Source organism: Zootoca vivipara, chromosome 2 (genome assembly GCF_965207765.1).
Source record: "Zootoca vivipara chromosome 2, rZooViv2.hap1.1, whole genome shotgun sequence".
In the NCBI taxonomy this organism is placed as follows: domain Eukaryota; kingdom Metazoa; phylum Chordata; class Lepidosauria; order Squamata; family Lacertidae; genus Zootoca; species Zootoca vivipara.
In genome coordinates, this window is record NC_142584.1 from 105,142,874 (window position 1) to 105,170,713 (window position 27,840).

General features: G+C 45.3%; 1 protein-coding gene across 3 annotated transcripts; it reads right to left on the bottom strand.

Annotated features, from left to right (window-relative positions):
- Positions 1 to 1,533: 1,533 nt before the first annotated feature.
- On the bottom strand, positions 1,534 to 27,840 carry LOC118080933 (L-amino-acid oxidase). 3 transcript variants are annotated; one of them, XM_035106974.3, is made up of 7 exons: positions 27,659 to 27,840; positions 13,238 to 13,461; positions 11,672 to 11,778; positions 11,096 to 11,297; positions 8,824 to 8,877; positions 5,352 to 5,488; positions 1,534 to 2,929 (listed from the first exon to the last, which is right to left on the bottom strand). In XM_035106974.3, exons 2-7 carry the CDS (start codon positions 13,388 to 13,390, stop codon positions 2,164 to 2,166), a joined length of 1,419 nt encoding a protein of 472 aa, XP_034962865.1. In that variant the 5' UTR covers positions 13,391 to 13,461; positions 27,659 to 27,840; the 3' UTR covers positions 1,534 to 2,163. The 3 variants fall into 3 exon arrangements, with proteins under 3 accessions (XP_034962865.1, XP_034962862.1, XP_034962863.2); XM_035106971.3 differs by lacking the exon at positions 27,659 to 27,840 and adding an exon at positions 27,323 to 27,602; XM_035106972.3 differs by lacking the exon at positions 27,659 to 27,840 and adding an exon at positions 15,743 to 15,890.

Here is a 27,840-nt window from a genome sequence, read left to right on the forward strand (position 1 = left end):
TCCTCCCCTGAGTGTTCCCATCGTTCCGCACGCTGGCTGCTCTCTCCCTCTGAGTCTCTCCCTTTCCCCCTGGCTGCTTCAGACCCACTGCTGCTCCCTGTGCTTGGCGAAGTGGACGTTAGGATGATGGGGGCTGGCTCCCTGTAGGGAGTCACCCTTACAAACTGCTTTGGTTTTTGAACGATTTTCAGAAGCTGAACTTGCCATGCGGCTTCTATTTGAGTTTCCCTATTATATTGAGGCTTCCGCTTTCAGTTTTCAGTTTTAAAATGTTTTGGAAGTCGAACAGTCTTCAGGAACAGATTACGTTCGAAAACCGAGGTTCCACTGTACCTCAGAATATTTGTACACATACATAGCTTGAGAACTGCGTTGCAAAATTTGGAAAAGTCCAAATTTCATAGGAAAGCTATGTTTCAGCCCCCATATTGTTTTGGAAAGTGTGGATTATGAGGGCTCATCTTCAAATGTGAACTTCATTGAATTCATCCACTATCCAAACATAAAAAAATTCCTTCCAGCAGCACCTTAGAGACCCAGTTTGTCATTGGTATGAGCTTTCATGTGCATCTGATACACATGAGCTTTTCATGTGTATCTGAAGAAGTGTGCATGCACACGAAAGCTCATACCAATGACAAACTTAGTTGGTCTCTAAGGTGCTGCTGGAAGGAATTTTTTAATTTTGTTTTGACTACGTCAGACCAACATGGCTACTTACCTGTATTCAAACATAGGCTCTTGGTTTTTTCCTCTTTCCCTCAGAACAAACCAGGAGTTGTACCCAAGGGTTGTTCTTGGTTGACCACTTGTGGTTTGTTGAGAGTGCAAGGTGACCACCTGCCTGGGTTTGGATTTATTGTTAAGGCAAGGCATGATGGCTTGACTCCAGGGAGCATATTGTAGCAGGAGCACAAGAGGAGCAAAGCACCCACGATTTAGGCAGCTTTGCACAAATCATAGTTAGTTGTAACTGTGGCTTGAAATGATGTGTGAATGCGGTCAGTGAATTCTGAGCAGCGTTTATTTCATTTAAGACCATTATCCTGGCAGCCAAAAAATGCAAACAGATTGTGCCTTGCAATGTAGTTAAAAATATGATTTGTTCCACACAATATGAATCTTCTTTAATATTGTGCATCACTTAAAAAGAGAAGAATCCTTGGAAAAGACCCTGATGTTGGGAAAGATTGGGGGCAATAGGAGAAGGGGACGACAGAGGACGAGATGGTTGGACAGTGTTCTCGAAGCTACGAACATGAGTTTGACCAAACTGCAGGAGGCAGTGCAAGACAGGAGTGCCTGGTCACGAAGAGTCGGACACGACTAAACGACTAAACAACAACAATCACTTTTTAAAAAGCAACAACAACATAAGCTGATTAAGGAGGGGAAGTGGATGAATAATCATAGAATCATAGAGTTGGAAGGGATCATGAGGGCCATCTAGTCCAACCCCCTGCAATGCAGGAATCAAATAAGGAAATTATTTTTGCTCCATCACATCATCCACTGCCACAAGCACACAGCAGGTTGAGAGAAAATCCCTTTATTTGTTGGTTGGTTTAACTGATTAGTTGTTTGTCATACAAAGCGTCTCCAAATGACTTACATTGAAACGAAAATATGCATATATACATTATACCATAGAAAGGGGAGGAATCAGATAACACATTAATGGGTTTCAGCATACAGTGGTGTCTCTGGTTAAGAACTTAATTCATTCCGGAGTTCCGTTCTTAACCTGCAACTGTTCTTAACCTGAGGCACCACTTTAGCTAACGGGGCCTCCTGCTGTCGCCATGCCGCCGGAGCACGATTTCTGTTCTCATCCTGAAGCAAAGTTCTTAACCCGAGGTACTATTTCTGGGTTAGCGGAGTCTGTAACCTGAAGCGTCTGTAACCCGAGGTACCACTGTATTGGAAAGGTAAAAACAAAACAACCTCCAAAAAAGAATAATAGAAAACATCCGTCTGCCTCGGGAGACAATGGTGGAGCGTGCCTTTGCAGGTGAATTCAAACTATTGCAAGGTTACAGTGCCTCCTAAAGAAAACATTTGCAGTACACAAATAATCATCAGCTAGGATCAAGTAATTGATATTTCCTTTTCATGAAGGATAAACATCACCAAGGCCTGCTTTTGCAGCTCGTGCAACACAGGTCAGGCACTGAGATGAATTCCACTTGCTGCCCTTATAGCAGTCTTCATGGCTGTGTCGATCCAAGCATGTGGGTGGGCTGTGTACTCTCCGGCAAAGTACACTCTCCCCTCATTCTGACTCAAAGCCTCGAAAAGCTGGCTGAACTGGTATGGAGTGGGTAGAGCAAAGGCCCCCATGGAAAACTTGTCTAGGGCCCACTTCTGTACAACGTGCCTGTTGCAGACGGATTTGAGGTAAGACTTGGAGACATTGTGGATTTCCGACAGGTCATCCATCACCACGTCAACGCACTTTTCCTCGCTGAGGGGAACGAAGAAGTCGGCGTCATCATTAAACGTGTAAGAGGCCAGGAGTACCCCGAGGCCACTAGGGAAGACATGGTTCGGGTAATAGATCATTCGGGATGGGCGGTCCGTGATCGACTTCCCACCTCGGATCCCGTCTTTCTCCCAAAACCTGTCTGTGCAGGCCAAGGCGATTTTGGTAGAGCTTGCGTAATGGAAAGAACGCAGAGCGCGAGCCTTGGGATGGGAGAGAAGAGGCTGGTATTTGATGAGTCGAGCGGCTTTTGCCGTCGCCGTGATGATGACGTAGTCGGCGGTCAGACTCGACAAGGTTCCTTTGCCCCGCTTGCGGTAAAACACCCTCACTTTCTTGCCGGTTCTAAGTATTTTCTCTACACTGCAGCTTAGACGGATTGTCCCGGTCATTTCCCGGGAGAAGCCTTTGGGGAGCTGGTCAAATCCTCCTGTGATTTCCTCAAAACTGGGGAGGTAGAAGGAGGAAACAGGAGCAGAAAAAGGAAAGGAAAGGAAAACTCATTGAACAGGGTGAGCAACCCAAACAATATGTGCTCCCTGCGACATTTATATTTCCTAAGTTACTTCAAAAGCAAAATGGCATATTATCATTCTCTGGTTCCTCCAGTTACTAAGAGGCATATAATGATGTATCCAGAGCAGCACAGCCATCACATTTCACTGCTGATTTCCCCCTCGCTGTGCCGGTTCTTATCTTTAGGTTTTTCTCTGGCCCTCCTTTGTGACACCTCCAGCCTTTTTACCTCAAGCTGCAGTGGTTGGCCCAGTAGCGGGGTACACGGTAGACCAGGGGTCAGCAAACTTTTTCAGCAGGGGGCCAGTCCACTGTCCCTCAGACCTTGTGGGGGGCCAGACTATATTTTGAAGGGGGGAAAAATGAACGAATTCCTATGCCCCACAAATAACCCAGAGATGCATTTTAAATAAAAGGACACATTCTACTCATGTAAAAACATGCTGATTCCCAGGCGGTCCGCGGGCCGGATTTAGAAGGCGATTGGGCCCCCTGGGCCTTAGTTTGGAGTCCCCTGCGGTAGACCAAAAGGCAACCTATTATTCCCTTCCTCCCCGATTCCTCAGGAAAGCAGCTCATTTCCTCTCAGGTTTTACTTCCTTCCTGCTTCTTTTCCAAGCTGAGTTAGCATGTCCTAGTGTTAACTTCTTGGCTCCATCTTGGCTACATGTAAAGCCTAAAAATGACTTTGTGCACCATGAGTAAATAACCTTAAGTTTTCGTTATACTTTCTGGCTATTTCTTTCTGCACACCCCTGCGGCATATATTTACCAAACTTCCAACAGGTCCGAGACATTTTGCCGCCTGAGGCAAAGGGCAAGACGTTGCCCCTCCAATGCTATTCCAAGATTGTGTCTACTACCATTCTGTGCATGGAAGCTGACTGGGCTGGCAGTGGACCAACCCCTACGCCTGAAGGCAGCAAGCTGGCTTAGAGGCCACAGTGCAGGCTGTGTGGTATGCACAACTCTGTCCTCCAGCAGCTTGCATCTGCCACCTAAGGCAGCCACCTCACTTTGCCTAGCATAGGGCTGGCGGTACAGTGGTACCTCGGTTTTCGAATGTCTCCATTAACGAACATTTCGGTTTTCAAATGCTGTAAACCTGGAAGTAAATGCTTCTGTTTTCTAACACTTTTCAGAAGTTGAACATGCCACGACGCGGCTTCCGTGTTGAGTTTTCCGTATTGAGCCTTTCGTATTGAGTTTTCGGTTTTTGAAAGTTTCAGAACTTGAATGGTCTTCCAGAACGGATTACAGTATGTTTGAAAACCGAGTTACCACTGTAGTGGCGTCCACCCTGTGGAACACCCTCCCATCAGATGTCAAGGAAATAAACAACTATCTGACTTTTAGAAGACCTCTGAAGGCAGCCCTGTTTAGGGAAGTTTTTAATGTTTGATGTTTTTTCACTTTTTATTATTATTAATATTTTGTTGGGAGCCGCCCAGAGTGGCTGGGGAAATGCAGCCAGATGGGCAGGGTATAAATAATAATAATAATAATAATAATAATAATAATAATAACAATAATCTACAGATCTTCTTCCAAATGCATATGCCTCGCTAGACAAATTTAATTCGTTCCACAGGTCAATTCTTATAACGAAAAATTCGTCTAGCGAATCCCATAGGAATGCATTGATATTATTATTATTATTATTATTATTGCCCATAGGAACGCATTAATTGAATTTCAATGCATTCCTATGGGAAACCGTGATTCGCTAGATGAATTTTTCATAAAACAAATTCGTCTAGCGAGGCAACCTCCGCTCGAAAAATTCTTCCGTTAAGCGAAAAATTCATCTTACAGAGCGTTCGTCTAGCGAGGCACCACTGTATTAGGAGAAAAGCACAGTTAAATTTTCACAAGGACTTTAAAAAATAAATAAATCTGCAAACTGAAGTGGAGATGTGGACAACCAAATTTATAATATAATGGTAATTTATTCTTTGTACCCCACCTATCCAACTGGGTTGCCCCAGCCCCTCTGGGTGGCTTTCGGCATATATGAAAACATAATAGAACATTAAGCCTTAAAAATCTTCCCTATACAGAGCTGCCTTCAGATGCTATATAAGTACTCATCTCCTTAACCTCTGTGGGGGTGGGGATTCCATAGGGTGGGTGCCACTACCAAGGAGACCCTCTGCCTGCTTCCCTGTAACCTCACTTTTCACAGTGAGGGAACCGCCAGAAGGCCCTTGCGCTGGACCTCAGTGTCCAGGCTGAACGACTGGGGTGGAGACGCTCCTTCAGGTTGGAACAATGAGAAACCAAAACTCCATCCAACTCTGCTCAGTTACAGTACAGTATTAATAAAGCTTATACAATATCCCCTCCCTTTTACCTGTCATCGTCATAGAAGGTTACATAGTCCATAGCAGAATCAAGAAACGAAGTATAGAATCCACCTTCTTCATTCAAGAGGTCACCAATCATATCTACTGCTCCCTTGCTCAGATTTCCTTCTTTAATTAAATATTCCTGTTTGGAGGAAATAGGGGGATTAACTAGAGAAAGGCTGGTTAAAAGTACACATGCTTCCTTATTTGAGCTCCAGCTAATTTATCCTCAAACATAGTCCAACAGCATGGTCACAGATTACCCATTCCCGAATTTTGTCTTCTCCATCCAATTTTCCAACCAACTAAAGATTCTATGGGCCTAATTGTAATTTTAGCAAACAGAATGGCTGTAGTTACAGGTAGGTAGCCGTGTTGGTCTGGATCGAAGTAAAATAAAAAAAATTCCTTCAGTAGCACCTTAAAGACCAACTAAGTTTTTATTTTGGTATGAGCTTTCGTGTGCATGCACACTTCTTCAGATACAGTGAAATGGAAGTTTCCAGGCACTTATGTAGAGAAGGGGTGGGGAGGGGTGGGGATGGGGAGGGGGGATCACTCAGAAGGGTGGTGGAAATGGGTGATTGACTGACTGATAGCTGTTGATGACCGCAAACGACTGCAAATGGTTTTGCATGAAAAAGCAAGGGTTGAGATGGCTGAAGATCGCTTATCATGTATAATGAGATAAGAACCCGATATCTCTGTTCAAACCAGGTCCCTCCATGGTTTTGAGCTTGGTGATAAGTTGCAATTCAGCAACTTCTCTTTCCAGTCTATTTCTGAAATTCTTTTGTAGTAAGACAGCTACTTTGAGATCTTGTATAGAATGTCCTGGGAGATTGAAGTGTTCTCCTACTGGTTTTTCTGTCTTCTGGTTCCTGATGTCAGATTTATGTCCATTTATCCTTTGGCGTAGGGTTTGGCCTGTTTGTCCAATATAGAGAGCTGAAGGGCACTGTTGGCATTTGATGGCATACACAATGTTAGAGGATGAGCAATTAAATAGTCCTGAGATGGTATGTTGGATGTTGTTGGGGCCAGTAATGGTGTTGTCTGGGTGTATGTGGCAGCAAAGTTGGCATCTGGGTTTATTGCAGGCTCTGGTACCAGTGTCCATGTTAAGTCTGGTGGTTGTATTATTGTGGGTGAGGAGTTGTTTAAGATTGGGTGGCTGTCTGTAGGCAATGAAAGGTCTTCCTCCCAGAGCTTGAGAAAGGGAGCGGTCATTGTCCAGGAGAGGCTGTAGATCTCTGATGATGCGTTGTACTGTTTTAGCTTGGGAGCTGTATGTGATGACTAGTGGTGTTCTGTTATTTTCTTTTTTGGGTCTGTCTTGCAGCAGGTTCTCTCTAGGTATCTGCCTGGCTCTGTTGATCTGTTGTTTAACTTCATCAGGTGGATATTTTAGTTCTAAAAAGGTTTGCTGTAGATCTCTTAGGTGAGATTCTCTGTCTGTAGAGTTGGAACAGATGCGGTTGTAACGTAAGGCCTGGCTGTATACGATGGATTGTTTGGTATGTTTGGGATGGTAGCTAGAAGCATGTAGATATGTTTGTCGGTCAGTTGGTTTTCTGTATAAGGTGGTGTCTATACGTCCATCCTGTATTTTTATAGTAGTGTCCAAAAAATGTATTTCTTGCATAGATTGGTTCATTGTTAGGTTGATGGTGGGGTGAAAGTCATTGAATGTCTGGTGGAAGGTTTCCAGGGTCTGTTGTCCATGTGTCCAGATAATAAAAATATCGTCAATGTATCGCAGGTACAGGAGAGGTTTGAGTGGGTAGGAGTTAAGGAAACGTTGTTCTAAATCTGCCATGAAGATGTTGGCATACTGTGGGGCCATGCGGGTGCCCATGGCTGTGCCGCTGATCTGGAGGAACAGGTCATCACCAAATTTGAAGTGGTTGTGGGTAAGGACAAAGTGGCAGAGTTTGGTAGCAAAGTCCGCTGTGGTTTTATCTGAAATGGTGTTCCTTATGGCTTGTAAACCATCATTGTGTGGGATGTTGGTATATAGAGATTCCACATCCATAGTGGCTAGTATAGTATTGTTAGGAAGATTGTTCAAATATTGTATTTTCCTCAGAAAATCTGTGGTGTCACGTACGTAGCTGGGAGCACTGATAGCATATGGTTTCAGAACAGAGTCCATATAGCCGGAAACACCCACTGTAATGGTGCCAATACCTGAGATGATGGGGCGTCCTGGGTTTCCTGGTTTGTGTATTTTGGGTAGAAGATAGAAAGTTCCTGGCCGAGGTTCCGCTGGTGTGTTTGTGAGGATCTGTTCTTGGATGTGTAGGGGTAGCTCCTTAATAATCTTGTTCAGTTCTTTTTTGTATGCTTGTGTGGGGTCTGAGTCCAATTTCATGTAAAAGGCAGTATTGGAAAGTTGTCTGTGGGCCTCTTGGATGTAATCAGTTTTGTTCATGATGACGACAGCTCCACCCTTGTCTGCCTCTTTAATTATAATGTCTGGGTTGTTCCTGAGATTTTCTATGGCTCTCCTTTCAGCATGGTTTAGATTTTGTTGTAAGCGATGGTGTTTTCTGGTCACATCCGTTTGGATTCTGTGGCGGAAGCATTCAATGTACAGATCTAGTGTGGTATTGCGTCCATCAGGAGGGGTCCATGTGGAGTCCCTTTTTGTGTAACTTCTTTTCGGTGGTAGTTGGTGGTCAATGTTCTGTTCATTGATGCGTTTGGAGGGTGATGGTTGTTCCCCAGTAAGTTGAGAGGTGTTGTGTTGTGGGGATGTAGTTTGTTCTACTTTGTCTTGTTCTTGTGTGTGATGAAAATACTCCTTCAGGCGTAAACGGCGGAAAAATGCTTCCAGGTCCCCGCAGAACTGAATCATGTGTTGGGATTTGGCAGGGCAGAATGATAGTCCCCGTGAAAGGACGGATTCCTCAGCTGGGCTGAGTGTTTGCTGTGAAAGATTGACAATGTTGTTGATCTTGTTTTGATTGGTGGCCTGTAGGTTGGAAAGGTTGCAGAGTTTTTTATTTTTCTGGTTCTTCAGTAACTCCAGTTGAGAGTGGTAAATGGTTTGTTTTTCCTTGTGGAACTTCTGCCAGGCCGGGTGATTCCTGATGGAGTTCTCCAGTGCAGAGAGTTCCTCCTTTATTAACTTCTGAATGGCTGTATTTTCACTGTTTGTGCAAATCCACAGGCTGTCAGAGCCTGCCCATGTCCACTAATGTGCTAAGAGGATTGCTCCATTGATTTAGTGTGGCGCACATGTACCTGAACATGCTGCCAGGAGGCCCACTTTACAGAGGACAGTCTTTGATTCAAAAGGCTGTTTGGTTCAAGTTCTGTTTAACGTTAAAGAACCATTAAGACAGAGAGCAAGCAGGCGAAGTTCAGCCATCAACCGTTTGCACTGGTAATTCATACAAAAGTTTTATACAAGAGCGACAATCCAGATCAAAGTAAAAATACTGCAGACAAGCAAAGGCACACTTTGCCTACCTTGATGGAATATGAGTCGTATTTTTTCTTCAAAATCGTGCAGTTTTTTGTTACCTGCACGGGAAACACAAATATAGTTACTGGATCAGAAATGCCTATTTGAAACCTTCCCCACCACCCTTAAATCATTCATTCAGTTTTCAGTTAAGAAAAAACACTCTGGTCACATCTGATGATTTGTCAAGTGATTCAGATATGCTCTGACAACATTATATTAAGAGTAATGGCCCACAACTGTGCAATGAGTTTCAAATGCCCAAAGGGAGTTTGGAGCTTGTGTTTTTCTTTTTTTCTTTTCTTTTCTTTTTTGCATCTCAAAACATTTATTTAGGAGCTAACATTGCAGTTGACACCTGTATTTTCCCTCCACCTTGTGGTACTGTGCAAAGGTGAGAAGCAGCAGTAGCTAAACAAGCTTTTGAGATTGAATGAAGAAATTTGCTTTGAGGTACTGACTAGTAGGGGAACTTGGCCTTGGTAAAAAGGCAAAAATATATAAATATATCCACTCTAAATATCACAAAAACCATTTAACACTACAGTAGTTCAGGTGGGGCAACAGTCAACATCAGGTAAACTGCAGACAAGAGCCATTTTAACGCTGCTGTAAATCTTCCTGGTTACTTTATCTGACGCTGCTGCCAGTACAAATATAGAAGCAGCAACTCCTTCCTACCACTGCCATGTTGTTTTGAAACAAAAAGGACTTCAGGGCAAGGCTTGAGAAGTGGGCTATGTTTGCAGCCATGTGCACTGCAAGTTCCCGGCATGGAAGTAATAATATCTGCATGGGGAATTAGGGGAGTTGTCTTATGTGCGATGTGGAGGGTGTGTGTTGCTTTGTTTGTTTGTTTTAAGCCCTTCATCATAAAGTCTTGACAATTAAGTCACCACCCTCATCAAAAGATGCAAGGCTTGCATAACAACGGGTGAACAAAATGAATCCACACAACAGAGGAATGCAGCGCAAAACCCACAAAGAAGCTTTGCAAAAAGTGTGAAGAGAAAAGAAAAGGTGAGAAGAGCTGATTAGAAAGTAATTCCAGAAATCACCCATATTTATATGTGCCTTTGCTAATATGAAGACCTTCATTTGCCCATCTACCCACCCCAAGCCAGCGTAGTGAACCTGGTTCACGTTCCCACTCCTCCACATGCAGCTGCTGGGTGACCTTGGGCTAGTCACACTTCTCTGAAGTCTCTCAGCCCCAATCACCTCACAGAGTGTTTGTTGTGGGGGAGGAAGGGAAAGGAGATTGTTAGCCACTTTGAGACTCCTTAGGGTGGCGCTGTGGTTAAACCACTGAGCCTAGGGCTTGCTGACCAGAAGGTCTGCGGTTCGAATCCCTGTGACGGGGTGAGCTCCCGTTGCTTGGTCCCAGCTCCTGCCAACCTAGCAGTTCGAAAGCACGTCAAAATGCAAGTAGATAAATAGGAACCGCTACAGCGGGAAGGTAAACGGCGTTTCCATGTGCTGCTCTGGTTCGCCAGAAGCAGCTTTGTCATGCTGGCCACATGACCTGGAAGCTATACGCCGGCTCCCTCGGCCAATAATGCGAGATGAGCGCGCAACCCCAGAGTCGGTCACGACTGGACCTAATGGTCAGGGGTCCCTTTACCTTTACCTAGGGTAGTGATAAAGCGGGATATCAAATCCAAACTACTACTCCTCCTCCTCCTCCTCCTCCTCCTCTTCTTGTAGTACGGTCACAGCTAGGCCAGCCTCCCTGTGATGGGCGTTTTCCCCACCTCTAAATAAAAAATTGTAGCACCACCAAAGAGAAAGCCTTTGTAGAAGCATAGTGTGTATCTGCTGAAGGGTGTAACCAGTTCCACTGCCGAACTGAATACCTGCTGCAGGTAATCACAAGTAGGGAGAGGCAACAGCAGTCAGCAGGGCAGCGTAGCAGTGGTTACCTGGCTTCCCAATGTTGGAAGGGCCAAAGTGGTGTGGAACTAACTCATTATAGTGTGGGTGCAGTGGGGTGCATTGGCTCTGTCCTTGACAGCAGTGGTCTTGCCCTTCTCCCTTTCTGTAACCAGCAGCAGTGCTCGTCATTGGGAAGCCGGGCAAGCGATGCCAGTCTGCTGACCACTACTTGGGAAAGTGGCTGCTGCACACAGGCCCTGCTTGCTGGATTCACCTAGGCATCTGGTTGGCTAGAAACAGGATGCTAGACTGGGTGGGCCATTATAGTCCTATGTGATCGGAAGAAGGTACTTTCCAGGCAAGCTGATTCATGAACACACAGCCTCTTTACAAAACACCTACCCGATCCAGTGACTCATGGAAGAGTTGAGAGGCAGATTTCCCCCTCTCATTGGGAGCCAGTTCATATCCAAACAGCTCTGCGTTTTTCTCCACTGCAGACACTTTTTCCTTTCTATTTCTAATCAAGTACCAGGCATTCTTATCCGTCTGAACAAACGGGTTTAACGTGAGGTTGAATTTCTTAATATATTCACGAACAATTCTGCGGGGGAAAGGAGTAAGAAAGGCCTTTTTAAAAGTATATATGTAAAATAACAACAGGACATGATACTTTCATATTCAGGGATGTTAGCAAGGCTGCGAATCATTCAGAAGGGAGGATAATGCCAGATAGGAACGAAAAGCTGAACATATTTTGTTATGGCCAAGAATGCAGCAGGTCTTGTAGGGTCACTTCCCCTTCCCAAATCTGCTCTCTAGGCAGACGCCTACTCAAAACTAAAAAATCACACCAACTGCTAATTCCAGGAAATGGGGAGGAGGCAACATCCAGGATAAAATGAAGTACTTCATCCACAGATGTTTCTAAAACAGAATGAGTTTTGTGCATGATTGGCAACAAGCTTTTTGCCTTACTTTTGTTGCTTGGGCAGACGCATCGGTCCCAAATCCATGTACCAGTCTTTCTCACGATAGGTCTTTATCCGACCCCCAATGCGGTCACTGGCTTCCAGAATCTGAACCTAGGAACAAATGCATTGTCGCTGTTTATGCTTCACTTCCTTACTGGTTGCTGCTCCAGAAACAAACAATCACACAGTAGTGGACCTACATTTTTAGGGTCCTGAAGCTTTGACTATCATGGGGGCCCCCCTTCACAACCAGCAACAAGGTCGGGCCAACCACTTTCTTCAGTGGGGTTGTTCCACGACAGATCGCCACACCTTTATAAGATTTGTGCTACGGACTCCCAAACTTTGGGATTGTTGAAATACATACAACAACAAAAATAATGAATTTGAGTTGTGCGACTCAAATGGGGTCTAGTAGACCCAAAAGGGACGTGGGTAGCACTGTGGCCTAAACCACTGAGCTTCTCGGGCTTGCTGATCAGAAGGCCAGCAGTTCGAATCCGCACAACGGAGTGAGCTCCCGTCGCTCTGTCCCAGCTCCTGCCAACTTAGCAGTGCGAAAGCACGCCAGTGCAAGTAGATAAATAGGTACCGCTGCGGCAGGAAGGTAAACAGTGTTTCCGTGTGATCTGGTTTCTGTCACGCTGTCCCATTGCAGCAGAAGCAGTTTAGTCCTGCTGGCCACATGACCCAGAAAGTTGTCTGCAGACAAACGCCGGCTCCTTCAGCCTGAAAGCAAGATGAGCGCTGCACCCCATAGTTGTCTTTGACTGGACCTAACCATCCAAGGTTACCGTTTTACCTAGATGACCTAGATGACCCCCCAAAATTAAGCAACGTGGACTAAAGTCACATCTGGGACCCCTCTGAGATTAAGAGCCCTGAAACATAAGCTTTGTTAGTTTCATAGTAGATCAGCCCCTGCAAGCATGGATGCGAAAAACATAACTTTATGCACATGGGAGGGGCAATAGCTTCATTATATGGGGCTAGCTGCGCAGACAGGAGCTCCCAAGTTCAAACCTTGGCACCTCCAATTAAGGGTCTCAAATGGCAGGTGAAAGAGCACTAGCCCATTTTCTGTAGAACCACTCATTTTAGTGGTTCTAAACGTGTCTAAACACAGATGTGGGTGGCACTGTGGGTTAAACCACAGAGCCTAGGGCTTGCCGATCAGAAGGTCAGCGGTTCGCACGTCAAAGTGCAAGTAGATAAACCGGTACCACTACAGTGGGAAGGTAAATGGTGTTTCCGTGTGCTGCTCTGGTTCGCCAGAAGTGGCTTTGCATTGCTGGCCACATGACTTGGAAGCTGTACGCCGGCTCCCTCGGCCAGTAAAGCGAGGTGAGCGCCGCAACCCCGGAGTCGGTCACAACTGGACCTAATGGTCAGGGGTCCCTTTACCTCTACCTACTCATTTTAGACCCCCCCCCCCTTCTTCCTCCTTTTTCTCAAGATTAAAGACCTCTGGTTTCTCAGAATTCAGACCTATGCATGGCTACTAAGAAGTAAATCCACTTGACTCCAAGAAAAGTGTACACAGGATTGCAGCCTTTGTTAGTACAATTACCTGGTGTCCAGCATCTTTCAGTAATTTGGCGGCAGTGAGCCCGCTTATTCCTGCCCCAACAATCACGATGGTCTTTGGATTTGAAGTCTTTCCCAGCCCATTTCTGGCAACATTTAACAGCTTCTCATAGTCGGGATCATCAAAACACTTCATCCATTCCTCGTGGTCCTCAGCGTGATTTGGGGAAACCAAGGCTATCACGAGCAGCAGGAATGGGGAAAGTGCTAGAAAACAAGAAATGATTGAACAGGAACTATATATAAACAAGGAGAGCAAATTCATAAATGACATCCAGTGCCCTTTTAAAAATATTTGTTTAAATTTGGTTGTTCTTGTTTTAATTATGTATCTTGTGTTTTTTATATTGTGAATTTATGTTGTGAACCACTCTGAGACCTGTGAGCGGTGCTTTTTCTGGGGGGGGGCACAGGGGTACACATACCTCTAAACATTTTGTGAATCTTTGTACTTTTGTCCATTTACTGTATTTATTTTTCCCAATTTGAACTGTAAAATGGTGGTTTTCTTGAGTCAAAATGAGAGTATCCCCTAAATGTTTTTTTAGGGGGAAAGCACTGCCTGTGAGTATAGGGCAGAATACAGATAATAAATAATGATGATGATGATGATTTAAAAAATGCATGAAAAACGTAAATTTTGTTTTGTTTTGTTTGAGTCAAGCATTTTGGCACATTCCAATTTTGAATTCTTTAGAAATAACTGAAATAACTACTTAGTACTTGACCCCCAACCGGGTGGAAACCTGGTGCCTATTTTCTTTTTAATTGTCTAGGTTACAAATTGGGCCAGAGAAATATTACTGTACTGTAGTCTCTTCTCACAACAGAATCAAATGTATTAACTGCAGGACTTTTTTCATCTGGAACTCAGCTCCGGCACCTCTCGGGTGGGTGCCATTGCCATTATAAGAGAACAAGGGAGGCATTCAGGGTGAGTTCCAGCACCTCTTTTTCTAGAAAAATAGCACTGATTAACTGTATAGCTGTCCTTGGCCAAAATTAAGATATTGCCTCCCAGTTGTTCTTCTTCCCTTAACTGCAGCTGCTTTGATGTTGTAGTTGTTGTTGTTGTTTAGTCGTTTAGTCGTGTCCGACTCTTCGTGACCCCATGGACTATAGCATGCCAGGCACTCCTGTCTTGCACTGCCTCCCACAGTTTGGTCAAACTCATGTTCGTAGCTTCGAGAACACTGTCCAACCATCTCATCCTCTGTCGTCCCCTTCTTCTAGTGCCCTCAATCTTTCCCAACATCAGGGTCTTTTCCAGGGAGTCTTCTCATAAGTTGGCCAAAGTATTGGAACCTCAGCTTCACGGCCTGTCCTTCCAGTGAGCACTCAGGGCTGATTTCCTTCAGAATGGATAGGTTTGATCTTCTTGCAGTCCATGGGACTCTCAAGAGTCTCCTCCAGCACCATAATTCAAAAGCATCAATTCTTCCAAGTCTCCTCCGAACTTCCCTATTTCCCTGTCTGCTTTGACCTATAGCCCTCCTATGTCAGAAATCATTCCTTTTCACAAAGATGATGAAGAAAGGTATTAAAAAGATGAAGTCAAAGGCATCGTTGCAATTAAGATGACAGTTACAAAAAACAAACAAACACAAATTCAAAGCAGAACTTTGTAAGCAAGGGATCAAGGAAGAAGAGGAAGAAGAGTTTGGATTTGATATCCCGCTTTATCACTACCCGAAGGAGTCTCAAAGCGGCTAACAATTTCCTTTCCCTTCCTCCCCCACAACAGACACTCTGTGAGGTGAGTGAAGCTGAGAGACCTCAGAGAAGTGTGACTAGCCCAAGGTCACCCAGCAGCTGCATGTGGAGGAGTGGAGACACGAACCTGGTTCCCCAGATTACGAGTCTACCGCTCTTAACCACTACACCACACTGAAGACCCGGTGGATCAATCTCTTTGTCCTTCTCACATCAGACATCAGATACCAGCCTTCTCCCAACATGGTGCCCACTCAACGCTGTTGGACTCCAACACCCATCATTCCCCGCCAGCATGGCCAATGCTCAGTTGTAGTCCAACAATATCTAGAGGGCACCAGATTGGAAAAGGATGCCATGTACCTTAATCATCCCCAACAGAGGTTTTTCCAAGGTTTCCATAAGGGATAGTCAACATATGGTTTCCATAAGGGATAGTCAACATAAGGTTTCCAAGGTTTCCATAAGGGATAGTCAACATAAGAAGAAGGAGAAGGAGAAGGAGAAGGAGAAGGAGAAGGAGAAGGAGAAGGAGAAGGAGAAGGAGAAGGAGAAGGAGAAGGAGAAGGAGAAGGAGAAGGAGAAGGAGAAGGAGAAGGAGAAGAAGAAGAAGAAGAAGAAGAAGAAGAAGAAGAAGAAGAAGAAGAAGAAGAAGAAGAAGAAGAAGAAATTATAAAGTTAAAAACAAATCAGGATTAGAAAGAGCATAGCCATAACTTGATGTCCCAGAGGACATTTGCAACCTAAAATTTCTATGAGAAAATGAAAGACTTACAGAATTGGTCCATGTTCTCATAGGGAGTGTAAGGATGGCAAGTGAATGCTCTTATTTTATAGCCAGAATGTGGCAGGCTATGAGCCAATAGTGATTTAGAAACCTCTTTGGTGACCAACCTCTCAAAGGGCAATTCCCAAACACACCTACCTGGTAAAGGTCACCTGAAGCACAGCACACACAATTGAGATGGATGGCACAATATAGTTGTAGATCTTCTAAGAATGTACCTTTAAAAAGCAACTTAGGGGTGGGGGAAAGACACACAAAGCTTGATCTTGAATGCTTAAAAGGGAGGCCAAGAAGATCTCACCTTTTGCCCAGTGTGTTTTATAGGATATCCTGTAAGATTTTTAAGGGTCTAATAAAACTTGAATGCGTGGGAAGCAAGGGAAGCAATGACTTCAGCTTGATATAGTCATTCTTTCTACACAGGAAAGCAAATGTCAGAGGCTACAGCATAATTTGCTCCCTGACAGCTATCTAGCAACCCTGATATTTACTGACTGATTCGAAGACATTAGGTCAGATTAGATTAGACTCAGGTCAGGTTATAAAATATTACAGTGGTACCTCGGTTTATGAACACAATTGGTTCCGGAAGTCTGTTCATAAACTGAAGCGTTTGTAAACTGAAGCGAACTTTCCCACTGAAAGTAATGGAAAGTGAATTAATCCGTTCCAGAGGGGCCCGCGGAGTATTTAAACTGAAGCGTACTTAACCTGAAGCGAACTTTCCCATTGAAAGTAATGGAAAGTGGATTAATCCATTCCAGACGGGCCCACGGAGTACTCAACCTGAAGCGTACTTAACCCGAAGCATGGGTGTAATTGGTTCCGGAAGTCTGTTCATAAACTGAAGCGTTCATAAACTGAAATGAACTTTCCCATTGAAAGTAATGGAAAGTGAATTAATCCATTCCAGATGGGTCCACGGCGTTCGTAAACCGAAAATTCGTAAACCGAGGTGTTCATAAACTGAGGTTCCACTGTACATACACACACACACACACACACCATGGAATATATTAAATTAAAATATCCTACAGTGATATAGTGTTGGGAGACCAGGGTTCAAATCTCCACTTGGCTATGAAGCTTACTATCTGTCTTTGGGTCAGACACTGCCTCTCAGCCTAGCCTTCCCTGCAGGGTTGATGTGGGGATAAAATGAGGAGGGGGAGAACCACGTATGCTGCCTTGAGCTCTTTGGAGAAGAAGGTGAGATATAAATGCATTAATTAAGTAAATAACCACTTAATCCAAGAGCTCCTCTTGGATGTTTCCTGATGGTGTTTCCTGCTTGGCAAGGAGGTTGGACTGGATGGCCCTTGTGGTCTCTTCCAACTCTATGATTCTATGATTCTCCTCACCTCTAAGGTCAAATATGGCTAGCCCTAAGCAAATTCTTTGGCCAAGCCCAAGTGCAAGAAAAGTGCCGGTGGTGGGTGTCGCAAGGCTCCCAAGCAGGAAGAGGAAGCAAGCGCATTTCAAGGCGATTGTGCCATTGGGACTATGCCGTTGGGACTTGAGGCCTAGTGCCTCGAGGCAAAAGAAAGAGATAGCATGGTATCCACATAAAAGGCTGCTGACAGTCAAGACAGAAGGGGGGCCAAGGCAGCATTTTAAGAAGCAGGACTCAGCGCTTGCAAAACCTAAGAACAACAAAAAGAGCATTAACAGAAGGAAGGGCTAAAGTAGTTCAGGCACTAGAGCAGGGATCGTCAAACTTTATAAACAGGGGCCAGTTCACTGTCCCTCAGGCACTGTTGGGGGCCGGACTAATAGTTTGAAAAAAGAAGAAGAACGAATTCCTATGCACGCTGCACATATTTTATTTGTGGTGCACAAAAATGCAATATTTAAAATGAAGAATGATTTTAATCAACATAAACTTATAAGTATTTCAGTGGGAAGCATGGGTCTGCTTTTGGCTAATGAGATGGTCAATAACAAGAGTTATTCTGAGAAGGCGGCGCCTCCACACACGGCTCCCTCCCATCTCGAGAAAGATGGAGCAGCAGTCAGATAGAAGGAGGGAGGGCAGAAACAAGAGAGATGGATAGATAAACGCGATTTTCTCTCTCTCTCTCTCTCTCTCTCTCTCTCTCTCTCTCTCTCTCTCTCTCTCTCACACACACACACACACACACACACACACACACACACACACACCAGAGTGGATCAGCAGCTGCTGTGAGGCTCAGCCTGACCTACATAGTGACTAGAGGAAAGAATAGGACACCAAATTGCAAACAGGTGCCACAAATCAGGTCCTCCCTAACAAGTGGGCATGTTTTGCAGTGTGGCCTGGCAACCAAACCCTATGTTGTGGATGGGAACGTTTGGATGGCCACAACACCCTATTGGTGGTCCCTCAATGCTGGGTGCAATTTGATGGATGGGATACCAGCTAAATGCTATCAAGGGACCCCTATTTAAGCCCAGGCATGTGTCCCTGAGCTTCCTCTTTTGGGCCAGTGCATCGAAGCACCAGCATCGTGTCCGCTGCAAGCCGAAAGGGAGAGTGATCTACCTACGGCGTTACGGTGATCTGTTTCATTTTCCTTCTCTCTCCTGATTTATCCTTTTAATCCTTTAGTTTTCATTAAATTCCCCCCTCCTTTCCTTGCCTTTCCCTCCCCCTCCCCTTCCAAGGGCCCTTTGCCCCTCAGGGGCTTCAGCCCCTTCGAGTCTTTGGGCTTGCTGCCGCTTTAGCAGCTGGCTTCGGCATGCTCCTTGTTTGCTGCGGCTGCAGCGTCGGGACTTCGGAACAGTTTCACGGGCCGATTTCTAGCCGCCGCCTTAGCTGGCCGGTTGGCTTTTTACACGTGCCTTTCGCTGCGACTGCAGAGTCGGTGCTTTTAAATTATTTTACAGCCGGGTTAATCTCAGCAGAGAGTTACCCTCTCCTGGCGGCTGCTGCCTGGGGTTGTGGGGAATTTCACCCGGTTTGGGACCCACCCCCCATTTGTACATTGCGTTTACCTTCTTGCGGGGACGTGGCTGGCACTTTTGGCGGGAGCGCCATCTTGGATTGGCCGGGCGCCATCTTGTTTTGGCGAGAGCGCCATTTTAGCTGCGCAGTGCACACACCTTGCACACCCAGTTAACCAGACAGTGGTTGTACAAGTAGCAAACGCCAGAAGAGCTTGTGCCACCTGTGGCATCATTTCCAAAACTTGCATCTGCAAAAACCTCAAGACCTCCAGTCTTCTGACCTGTCAACTTCAGCCTGTAGTGCATAGTGCTTTGAAGATAGCAAACTATGCACTGCAGAACTTGCCAATCCTGAACTGTAGGATTGTCAGCATGCCTGCCAAGCAAATCATAGCTTGCAGCAATGTCAGGTCTTGAACATTTTGCAATGAAGCATAGCTTGCCTAGAACACATCTGTACAAAGTGGTGTCAGAAAATGCTTCTGCGTTATCATCTCTCTGATAACCTGGCACCATAGGTGTGTCTATAGGATTTGCATTTCCCAAATCCATCCTGTTCAATACCTCTGCAATCTTCTGGGTCTGGTGAACCAGAAAATTACCTTCTGTGTCTTTCTCAACTTCCAGAGAAAGATAGTTGGAAACTTCACCAAGATCCACCATGGTGTAGTGTTCCTGCAACTGAGCAAGTGTATGCTGGTATAAATCCTTGTGTTTCCAGAAGATAAGCAAATCAGCATCAAAGCAAAAGTAATACAGTTTGTGCTCCCCCTCTTCCTTGACAAACACACATGAATCAGCAATACTTTGGTGAAAATCTAGAGAAAGCAACATCTCTGCTAGTGTTGTATCCCAACACCCGGTACTCTGCTTGAGACCAAACAGGGATTTCTTCAGCTTGCAGACCATCCCCTGTGGTACCTGCACTCCTGCAGGTGGAAGTAAAAACAGATCCTCCTGCAAAATCCCAATCAAAACATTAGCATCCAAAAAAAAATGTGATAGGTGCATTTTCTCTTCTGAAGCAATCTTGAGCTCTCATACTTCACATTTGGTGCAGTAGTCTCAATTTTGTTTTCACCTTGAACCTATGAAAAACCTGTTGCGACCAGTTTGGCTGTGTGCCTCACTACCTTGCCATGTTGGTCAGTTTCGGCCTTAAAGACCCACCTGCTGTCTACCAGCTTCATTCCTGGGACCATTTTGACCAGCTCCCAGGTCTGATTCCTATCTAAGGAATCAGTTTCAGCTTTCATGGCAGCTAGCCATGGTTGAGCATCTTTATATTTTTTTAAAAAAATAATTTTTATTAGTTTTACAGATTACAAAAACTGTACTTACATAGACATATTTTCCACCTTCTTTCCACCCCCCCCCTTCCATGGGCCCTCCCCTGCCACAGGAGAATCCCATGCAGGCGAACAGTTGAAGGTGGTCCATTTTATGGTTGGGTTTATGTCTCCCTCCCCCTCCCCCTCCCCCGCCCCTTGAGCATCTTTAGAGGTCATTTCCTGAACCTCCTTGAAGCTTGCAGGTTCAAAAACCTTCTCTGAGCTACTAAGAACAGCAACAGCAGTTTTATCAAACTCATCGGCAAATCTCTCAGGCTGTTTGCCTGTTGTGGCCTCTTCAGATCTGCAAACACTCATTTCCTCGTTCTCTGGAGAAAAATGACCAATGGTGAACAGTGATTCCCCCAATTCAGTGTCAGACTCAACTGCAGGTCTGAGTGAGGTTTCAACACCTTCGTATCCTGCTTCATCACCTGCCACAGCAGTACCACTACCTCCCACTGAATTAGAAACATCCTGATCATCATCATCATCAGCCTGTGCTGCTCCATCCCCACCTGGGATGAATTACATCCTCACTTGGGTGAATCACATCATTTGCATGAACCAGGAAAATTCCCCCACCTTCCTCCCGCTTGGGATTGGTAGCACCACCTAGGTGAGCCAGGGAAGTTTCCTCCTTTACCACCCCCTTGGGATTGACATCACCACCTGGGTGAACCTGGAAAATCCCTTCCTTTTGCACCTTCTCTGGATTGGCACTGTGCAACAAGAGTGTGAGTCCCTGCTCAATTGATTTTCCAGAATTCCCAGCTCCCCCCCCCCCCACAAACCACCCTCCCAAGGACTTTTGGGATGTGAGAGATCCTTTTGAATTCGCTTCTCATCCAGGAAAGCATCTAGCTCCTGAGAAGTGAATTCACCTGCACTGGGACTGGAGCATTTCACTCCAATGGGATTGGCACTACCATCACTCCTGGTGTCCCTTTCTTCACCTTCCGAGGGAGTCAGATGACCATCTTGGTCACTTGCAACTTCATCCACTGAAAGTGTCATTTGATCAGCTAGATCAACATGATTCACTTCACAGGGTGTGGAAGTCTGTCTGCTAGACAGCTTCCCATCTTCAGCAATTACCTCATTGCATTCTGCAAAAGAATCACAGGGTTGAACCTTTAAACCCTGAACCTCTCCCTGCTCCTCCTTGGACACCTCCTGCAAACCCAGGTGACCATTGGTGCGATGAAAACCACCTGTAAGAAGAAGCTGATCAGTGTTAGCATCACAAGCAACTTCAGGCATATCAACCACATTTTCATCAACATAATCAAAAGTGAACACATATTGATTATCAACTCTTGGAGCATTCAGAAATTCCTCATCGCCTTTCTTGATGAGACAGCTTCCATTTTCAAAAGAAATTCCATATTTGTCAGAGGTTGTTGCGACTACTCTAGAGTAACGACTCTCCACCAGCTTGTCTTTTAACAGTCTTTATTGGTGCACTCTATTTACAGTGTAGAGAGGTGTTGGAAACATGTCTGCTCATTCCAATCCAGAATCCGGCACTGCCCCCCTGCGTGATTTCCCCCAACATAGGAGTCTCGGGACAGTGAATCTCCTCCCCTTTTTCCTCCTCCATAATTTCAGAACCGGGGAAAAGGGTCTACGCTCCGTGCTTTCCCTCCCCCCCTTCTATCTCTCTCTCTTCCCTCCTGTGTAGCCAGGGCTCTCCCATGCTGTCAGAGCCCCGGCACTCTCCCTCCGCTTCCTGGCTAGCCCCTTCAGAGCCCGCGCTTCCATCGCTGCTTGGGGAGGAGCTACTCCTGATGCAAGGGGGAGGCTCTCTATACTGTCTTCCACTTACAATATCCTTCTTCAGAAATCTGTGAAATGGAAAGCAAATTATTTTGTGCATCTTGCACAAATAAAACATCATATAGTGTCAAGTTCAGTCCTCCTGTGTGGATATCCCCAGTTCCTTGCACATTTAAAAGTCCTTCACTTGTCTTCACAAAGCCATCCTGTGAAGAAAAGCGAGCAAACAAACTTCTGTCACTGGAAATGTGCTTCTGAATTGTGGAACTGACAACAAACTTGCGTTAAACTTTTGGAAAAACCTTTCGTGCCAGCTAAATCTCGTGTAGCTGCAGTGTGGGCTCTTCCTGGCCCCCCTTTTGCTTTCCAGCCGAAGACTCCTTCCCTTTGTCTTTGCCAGCTGCAGTAAACACTGGTGGAACTGTTGTGGGCATCACACCGCCCCCCTGCTCCTGGCCTTTGTCATCTGACACTGTTGTGGGCTGCAATTCTCCCCCCTTCGGCTGGGCCTTGTCAACAGGCACTGTTGTGGGCTGCTCGCCCCACTTCCGCAACACAGCTGCAGGCTTGTGTTTACGTTTTGCCTTCCGGAAAGACTTCGAAGACTGACCTTCGTTCCCACGGGACTGCACGGCTGTGTGGGATGATGACGCCATCTCCCCCTGAGATCTGCCACTGGCGCCCTCAGCCATTTCCATTGAAGCATCCTGTGCAGCCACTTGTCCCAGGTCTGACGCAACAGCCAGCTCCTGCAATTCCCAAGTGGCGCCCTCAGCTCCTGCACTTAAGCAATCATTAGGGGAATTGCCATCACAGCTTCCTCCCCATCCAAGAGCTAGCTTCAATGATTCCCACATCTCCCGGGCAGAATTGCATCCAGCAGCATGAATCAAAACAGAAGGACTTAAACTTAAAATAAGCAATCCTCTGGCAAAAGAATTATCTGACACCCAGCTGTTAGGCTTGGGGTCAGGGGAATGGGCCCTCCCCCCCTTCAGCGGCGATGGTGTACCAGACTCCTGCAGCTTTCAGCCTACACTCAGCCCATTTTTGATAATTTCCTTCTCCAAGGAAAATTATATCTTCAGAGCTATGCAAAAACTCCATTTTCCCTTCTCTATTACTGACTGGGGAAAATGCTGCAGCTCTCACTGTCCTCACAGTCATTAACCACTGTGAAAGTTTTACTGCCAGCCATAAAACTTCAGGCTGCGCAGATCAAAGTCTCTGCTTGCGTGCCTGCTGCGGCATACTTGTAAAAGCTCCGGCTTTTACATACCTTCTCTCCTCTCTCGCCGAAAGTTTCCAGCATCCCAGCTGCATTCGGAATACACTGTCATTTCCTGCTGCCTCCTGGGCGAGTAGCCATTCCACTTCTGGGCCCATAACCCATTTTGTTAGCATACACACAGAAGACCTGGGCCACCAAGCCCCCCCGGTAAGCATCTGCTGGGTGTCTTCTCCCTCCGGTAGCCAACTGTAACACGATCCAGGCTCTCGGAGCCGGGACACGTTATCTGCAGAGTTTATCCAGCTTTAGCGTGGTTTGGCGGCAGCAGCAACAAGAAGAAACTCAGAGAGAAGTTCTTGCATATTTACAAGCGTTTATTCTAAAGCATCTCGGAAGATAGACCAAACGTGTCTTTCTTCATCAGCAAAGCAAAAGCAACAGAATACAATAGCACAACAAACAGAAGTATATATCATGTGACACATTCAACATCCTCTTCCGAGCCTGTTCCTGTTTAAGGTGGAACAGAATCTACTATGAAATCCTACGGTAACACGTTCAGCGCCTGTCCCGGCGTTGCCCCAGCATACGATGGATCGTTTGCATACAATAATGGCTGACATTGGAACAGATCCTTTGGCCTTGGTCCGGTTTTAATATGGAGGTTGATTCACTGGCTCAGCAATTTGGAAGGCAGCCTATCCCACAGCCTGACCCTTCCACATCTTCTACTGTTTATGAGGCTTTCATGGTGGGCAGCAAAGGGGGAGTTCTTTTTCACGGCAAAGCTCCTCGCACGCTTCTGCTTCCTTGCAGGTTGGCTCCCCACCCCATCAAGGGAGGTATTCGACATCCAGTCTTCTGAGGAGGATTTCCCGGTGCCTAGAGTTCCCTCTTTAGGAGGCAAATGCCGAAAAGGCAGCCGCTCCTATACCAAAATTGTGTAGCTGGTGGGGAAGTCTGCTCGCGGTTAAATATTGGCATAACCCCTATTTACCATGCTCCATTCTACTTAACATCGCTTACAGCCGTGTCTGATCGGTATGCCTTCATTAACACTAGGTTCAATGTTTTTCCAACAAACGTGCTGAGACATAGATTTACTAAGGGCCCAGTCTCTTCAATGTGTGCTTGCGAAATGAAATCAACTGAATCCTTACGCCATGTTATGTTTATCTGCCCTATGTACAGTTCGGCTCGTGCTAGTATACTAAACTCCATAATCCAGCCTATGGCTGACAATCCAGTTGACCTTCAGCTTGCCTGGGTTCTTCAAGATGTGGACCCTTATATTACTCTACAGGTTGCTAAATTCCTAACAGCCGTCCTCTCGTACAAGAGACGGAATGGAATGTTAGCTGATTATTGATAGTTATAAGAATTTTCTAAAATGACATGATATTGATTTTAGTTTAGCACCTATATTTTTAATCTTAATCTTAAACCTTCAGGATATGTGTTTTAAATTGTTAATATTTGTCCTTGTGAGCTGTGAATTGTGTTATATTATCTGTGGTTTGTACGTGTCCGTGGTTTTATTTGTTTTGTTGTGTTGTGTTTTATGATGGGCGTAAAGCTGAATAAACATCTTTGTGGTTGTGGTGCAGCCGCTCCAAATGCAAGCCCAAAAGGCGTTGGGAAGGTGACTCTACCTCCTCTTCTGGTACATCTTCTGAGACATCTGAGGATGAAGGTGACAGCCCTTGGCTTGTAGTGGGACCATGGGGAAGGGGCTTTGGGCCTTCCCAGGTGGGCGTGGCTATGTAGGGCCAATACCCACAGGGCAAAGTATGGTTTGCCTTTGGAATGCATTGGTGGAGCACTGGTCAAGGACGTTAAAGTCTCGACCAATACAGTAAGGGACTTAATCTCTGGCGCTCATCTGCATTCAAGACTTCGAAACAGGATTCTTAATGGGCGCTATGTTGATATATTTAAACTCCTGCCCCCAAGTGAGTGCTTGGACAAGGACAAGATGGCCACTTCAGGCAAGGGGAAGGCCAGCTCTAGCAAGGTCGAAAAGACCTTTGAAAGATGGTTGGATGTCTTTCAGGTGTTTGCTGGGGTAATCTCTGCAGCTTATCCCAAGAGAGGTTAGCACCTGTGGATTTATTTATCCTTAGTACATAAAGTCTTTTCGTTGGCGGATGCTCAAGCAGCTATAGGCTACGATGAGACCTTCCGTCGCAGAGCCTCCAAGATTCCTTCTGCCCATTGGGATCGTAAGGATCTTGATATGTGAACTACTTATGTGTCTCCCCACTACAAGAGTAAGTCTGCTGAGCAGCAAAAACCCAAGCAGGGGTCCAAGAAGTATACGCCTCTTGTTTGCTGGGAATTTAAGAAGAAGAATAATGCCCTCCTATAGCCTCTAACCCAAGCAGGGCCTCTTTGGTCCCTAACCATCCATGAAGAAGAAGAAGAAGAGTTTGGATTTGATATCCCACCTTTCACTACCCTAAGGAATCTCAAAGCAGCTAACATTCTCCTTTCCCTTCCTCCCCCACAACAAACACTCTGTGAGGTGAGTTGGGCTGAGAGACTTCAGAGAAGTGTGACTAGCCCAAGGTTACCCAGCAGCTGCATGTGGAGGAGCAGAGACGCAAACCCGGTTCCCCAGATTACGCGTCTACCGCTCTTAACCACTACACCACACTGGCACAGCCACAGAATTATCTTATCTTGGGATCCAGTTGGATACTGTGGCACAGACTTCTGCTTTGCCTGAGCAAAAATTAGTGGCATTGCGTGAAATAATTTTGCAGTTTCTGCCCCGAGAAAAGGTTGCCTTGAGACAAATTCAGTCCCTATTGGGGCACTTGAACTTCGCCTGCAGAGTGGTAGCTCCTGGTCGCCCCTTTTGTGCCCGCTTGGCCAGGCTGTCCGCTGTCCGTTTCCAATTTGGATTTCTCTGATTGAAAACCTGTATTTTTCTTATCCATTTTAAACACTTCATTTATATGATGATATTGAAACCAATCATCCACATTATCTTTCAACTGCTCATATGATTTTAACTTAAATTGGTCTCCTATTTCCATCAATATATCTTTTTATTTCAACCACTTGGCTTCCATATTCAACCTTTTATGGGTCTTAGCTTCTAATGGTGAAATCCACCTGGGTGTTTTCCTTTCTAACAAATCTTTGTATCTAATCCAAACATTATACAATGATTTTCTAATTATATGATTCTTAAAACCTTTGTGGACCTTAATCTTATCATACCATAGATATGCATGCCAACCAAATACATTATTGAAACCTTCCAAATCTAAGACATCAGTATTTTCCAACAAAAACCAATCCTTCAACGAACAAAAGGCTGCTGCTTCAAAATAAATCTTCAAATCTGGCAGAGAGAATCCCCCTCTATCTTTCGAATCCGTTAATAACTTGAACTTAATTCTGGGTTTTTCCCCTGCCAGATAAATTTAGATAATACCTTTTGCCATTCCTTAAAACAATTCATCTTATCAATGATAGGAAGTGCTTGGAATAAAAATAACATTTTTGGCAATACATTCATCTTCGCAGCAGAAATTCGGCCCAACATTGATAACTTTAAATTTGTCCAAATATCCAAATCTCTCTTAATTTCATTCCATAGCTTTTCATAATTATCTTTGCACAAATTCAATTTTTTTGCAGTCATATTCACACCCAAATACTTCACCTTTTTAACAAAACTCAAACCTGTGGTTTCCAGTAGCCTATTTTTCCCCTCTAATGATAAATTTTCCCCAAAACTTTTGGTTTTACTTTTATTCAATTGAAAACCTGCAACTTGTCTGAACTCCTGTGCTCTAATTGCACTAGTTTCTGGATCTTGTAAAGTCAACACCAAGTCATCAGCAAAGCCTTTCTAACTTCTATTGTTTGGAACCCACTACTATCCCTTTAACTTCTTCATCTTTCCTTATCATGTTCAGCAAATCCTCTAGGACTGAGACAGGGCCGTCTCAAGCCAGTTGGGCGCCCTGGCGCCGTGGCGCGGACATCGCTCCGGTGCCCCCGCCCTGGTGGGTGGGCACAGCGTGCAGCATGGCTTCCGCACAGCTTCGTCACACAGCGCCTTCCTGCCGGCCCCGCGCCCTGGCACCCTGCGCTACCGAGACTACCCCTAGAGCTGGGCCTGGACTGAGATAAAGAGCAGGGGGGAAAGTGGGCATCCGTGCCTGGTTCCTTTTTCAATTCAAATTTCCTCTGAAACCACATTATTAACTATAATTTTTGCTTTTTGCTCAAAATAGATCGCATTGATGCCATTTAGAAAATTTTGTCCAACCTCCATCTTACCTAAATTTTCTTTCATAAAACTCCAATAAATATTGTCAAAGGCCGTCTCTGCGTCAACAAACATTAACATAGCTTTCGAGTTCTTTTTAACCTCTAATCTTTCCAAAACATCTGTTACATTCCTGATATTATCTTCCATATGTCTCCCAGGTAAAAAACCAGCTTGATCTCGATGAATATAATCATTCAGGACAAACACAATTACGGTAAGCCTTAACTCTCTCAAGCTTCTCTCTCCCACTCAGCGCAATTAAGCATTGACTCTCTCAAGCTTCTCTCTCCCACTCAGCACAATTAACAGGCAAGCTTATCTTATGCTTGTTGGCAAAAACATACCTCCACAAATCAAACAGCAGCAGCTTGGAAAAACAGCTCCGGAAAACAGCAACAGCTCGCAGCTCTACTCCAATGTGCAGCATCTGAACTCCATCGAAAACCGATGTGCAGCATCTGGACCCGACAGCCAATGTCCAACTCCTGGACTCTGCAACTGGTGTGGCTGCGTCTGGGCTCCAAAT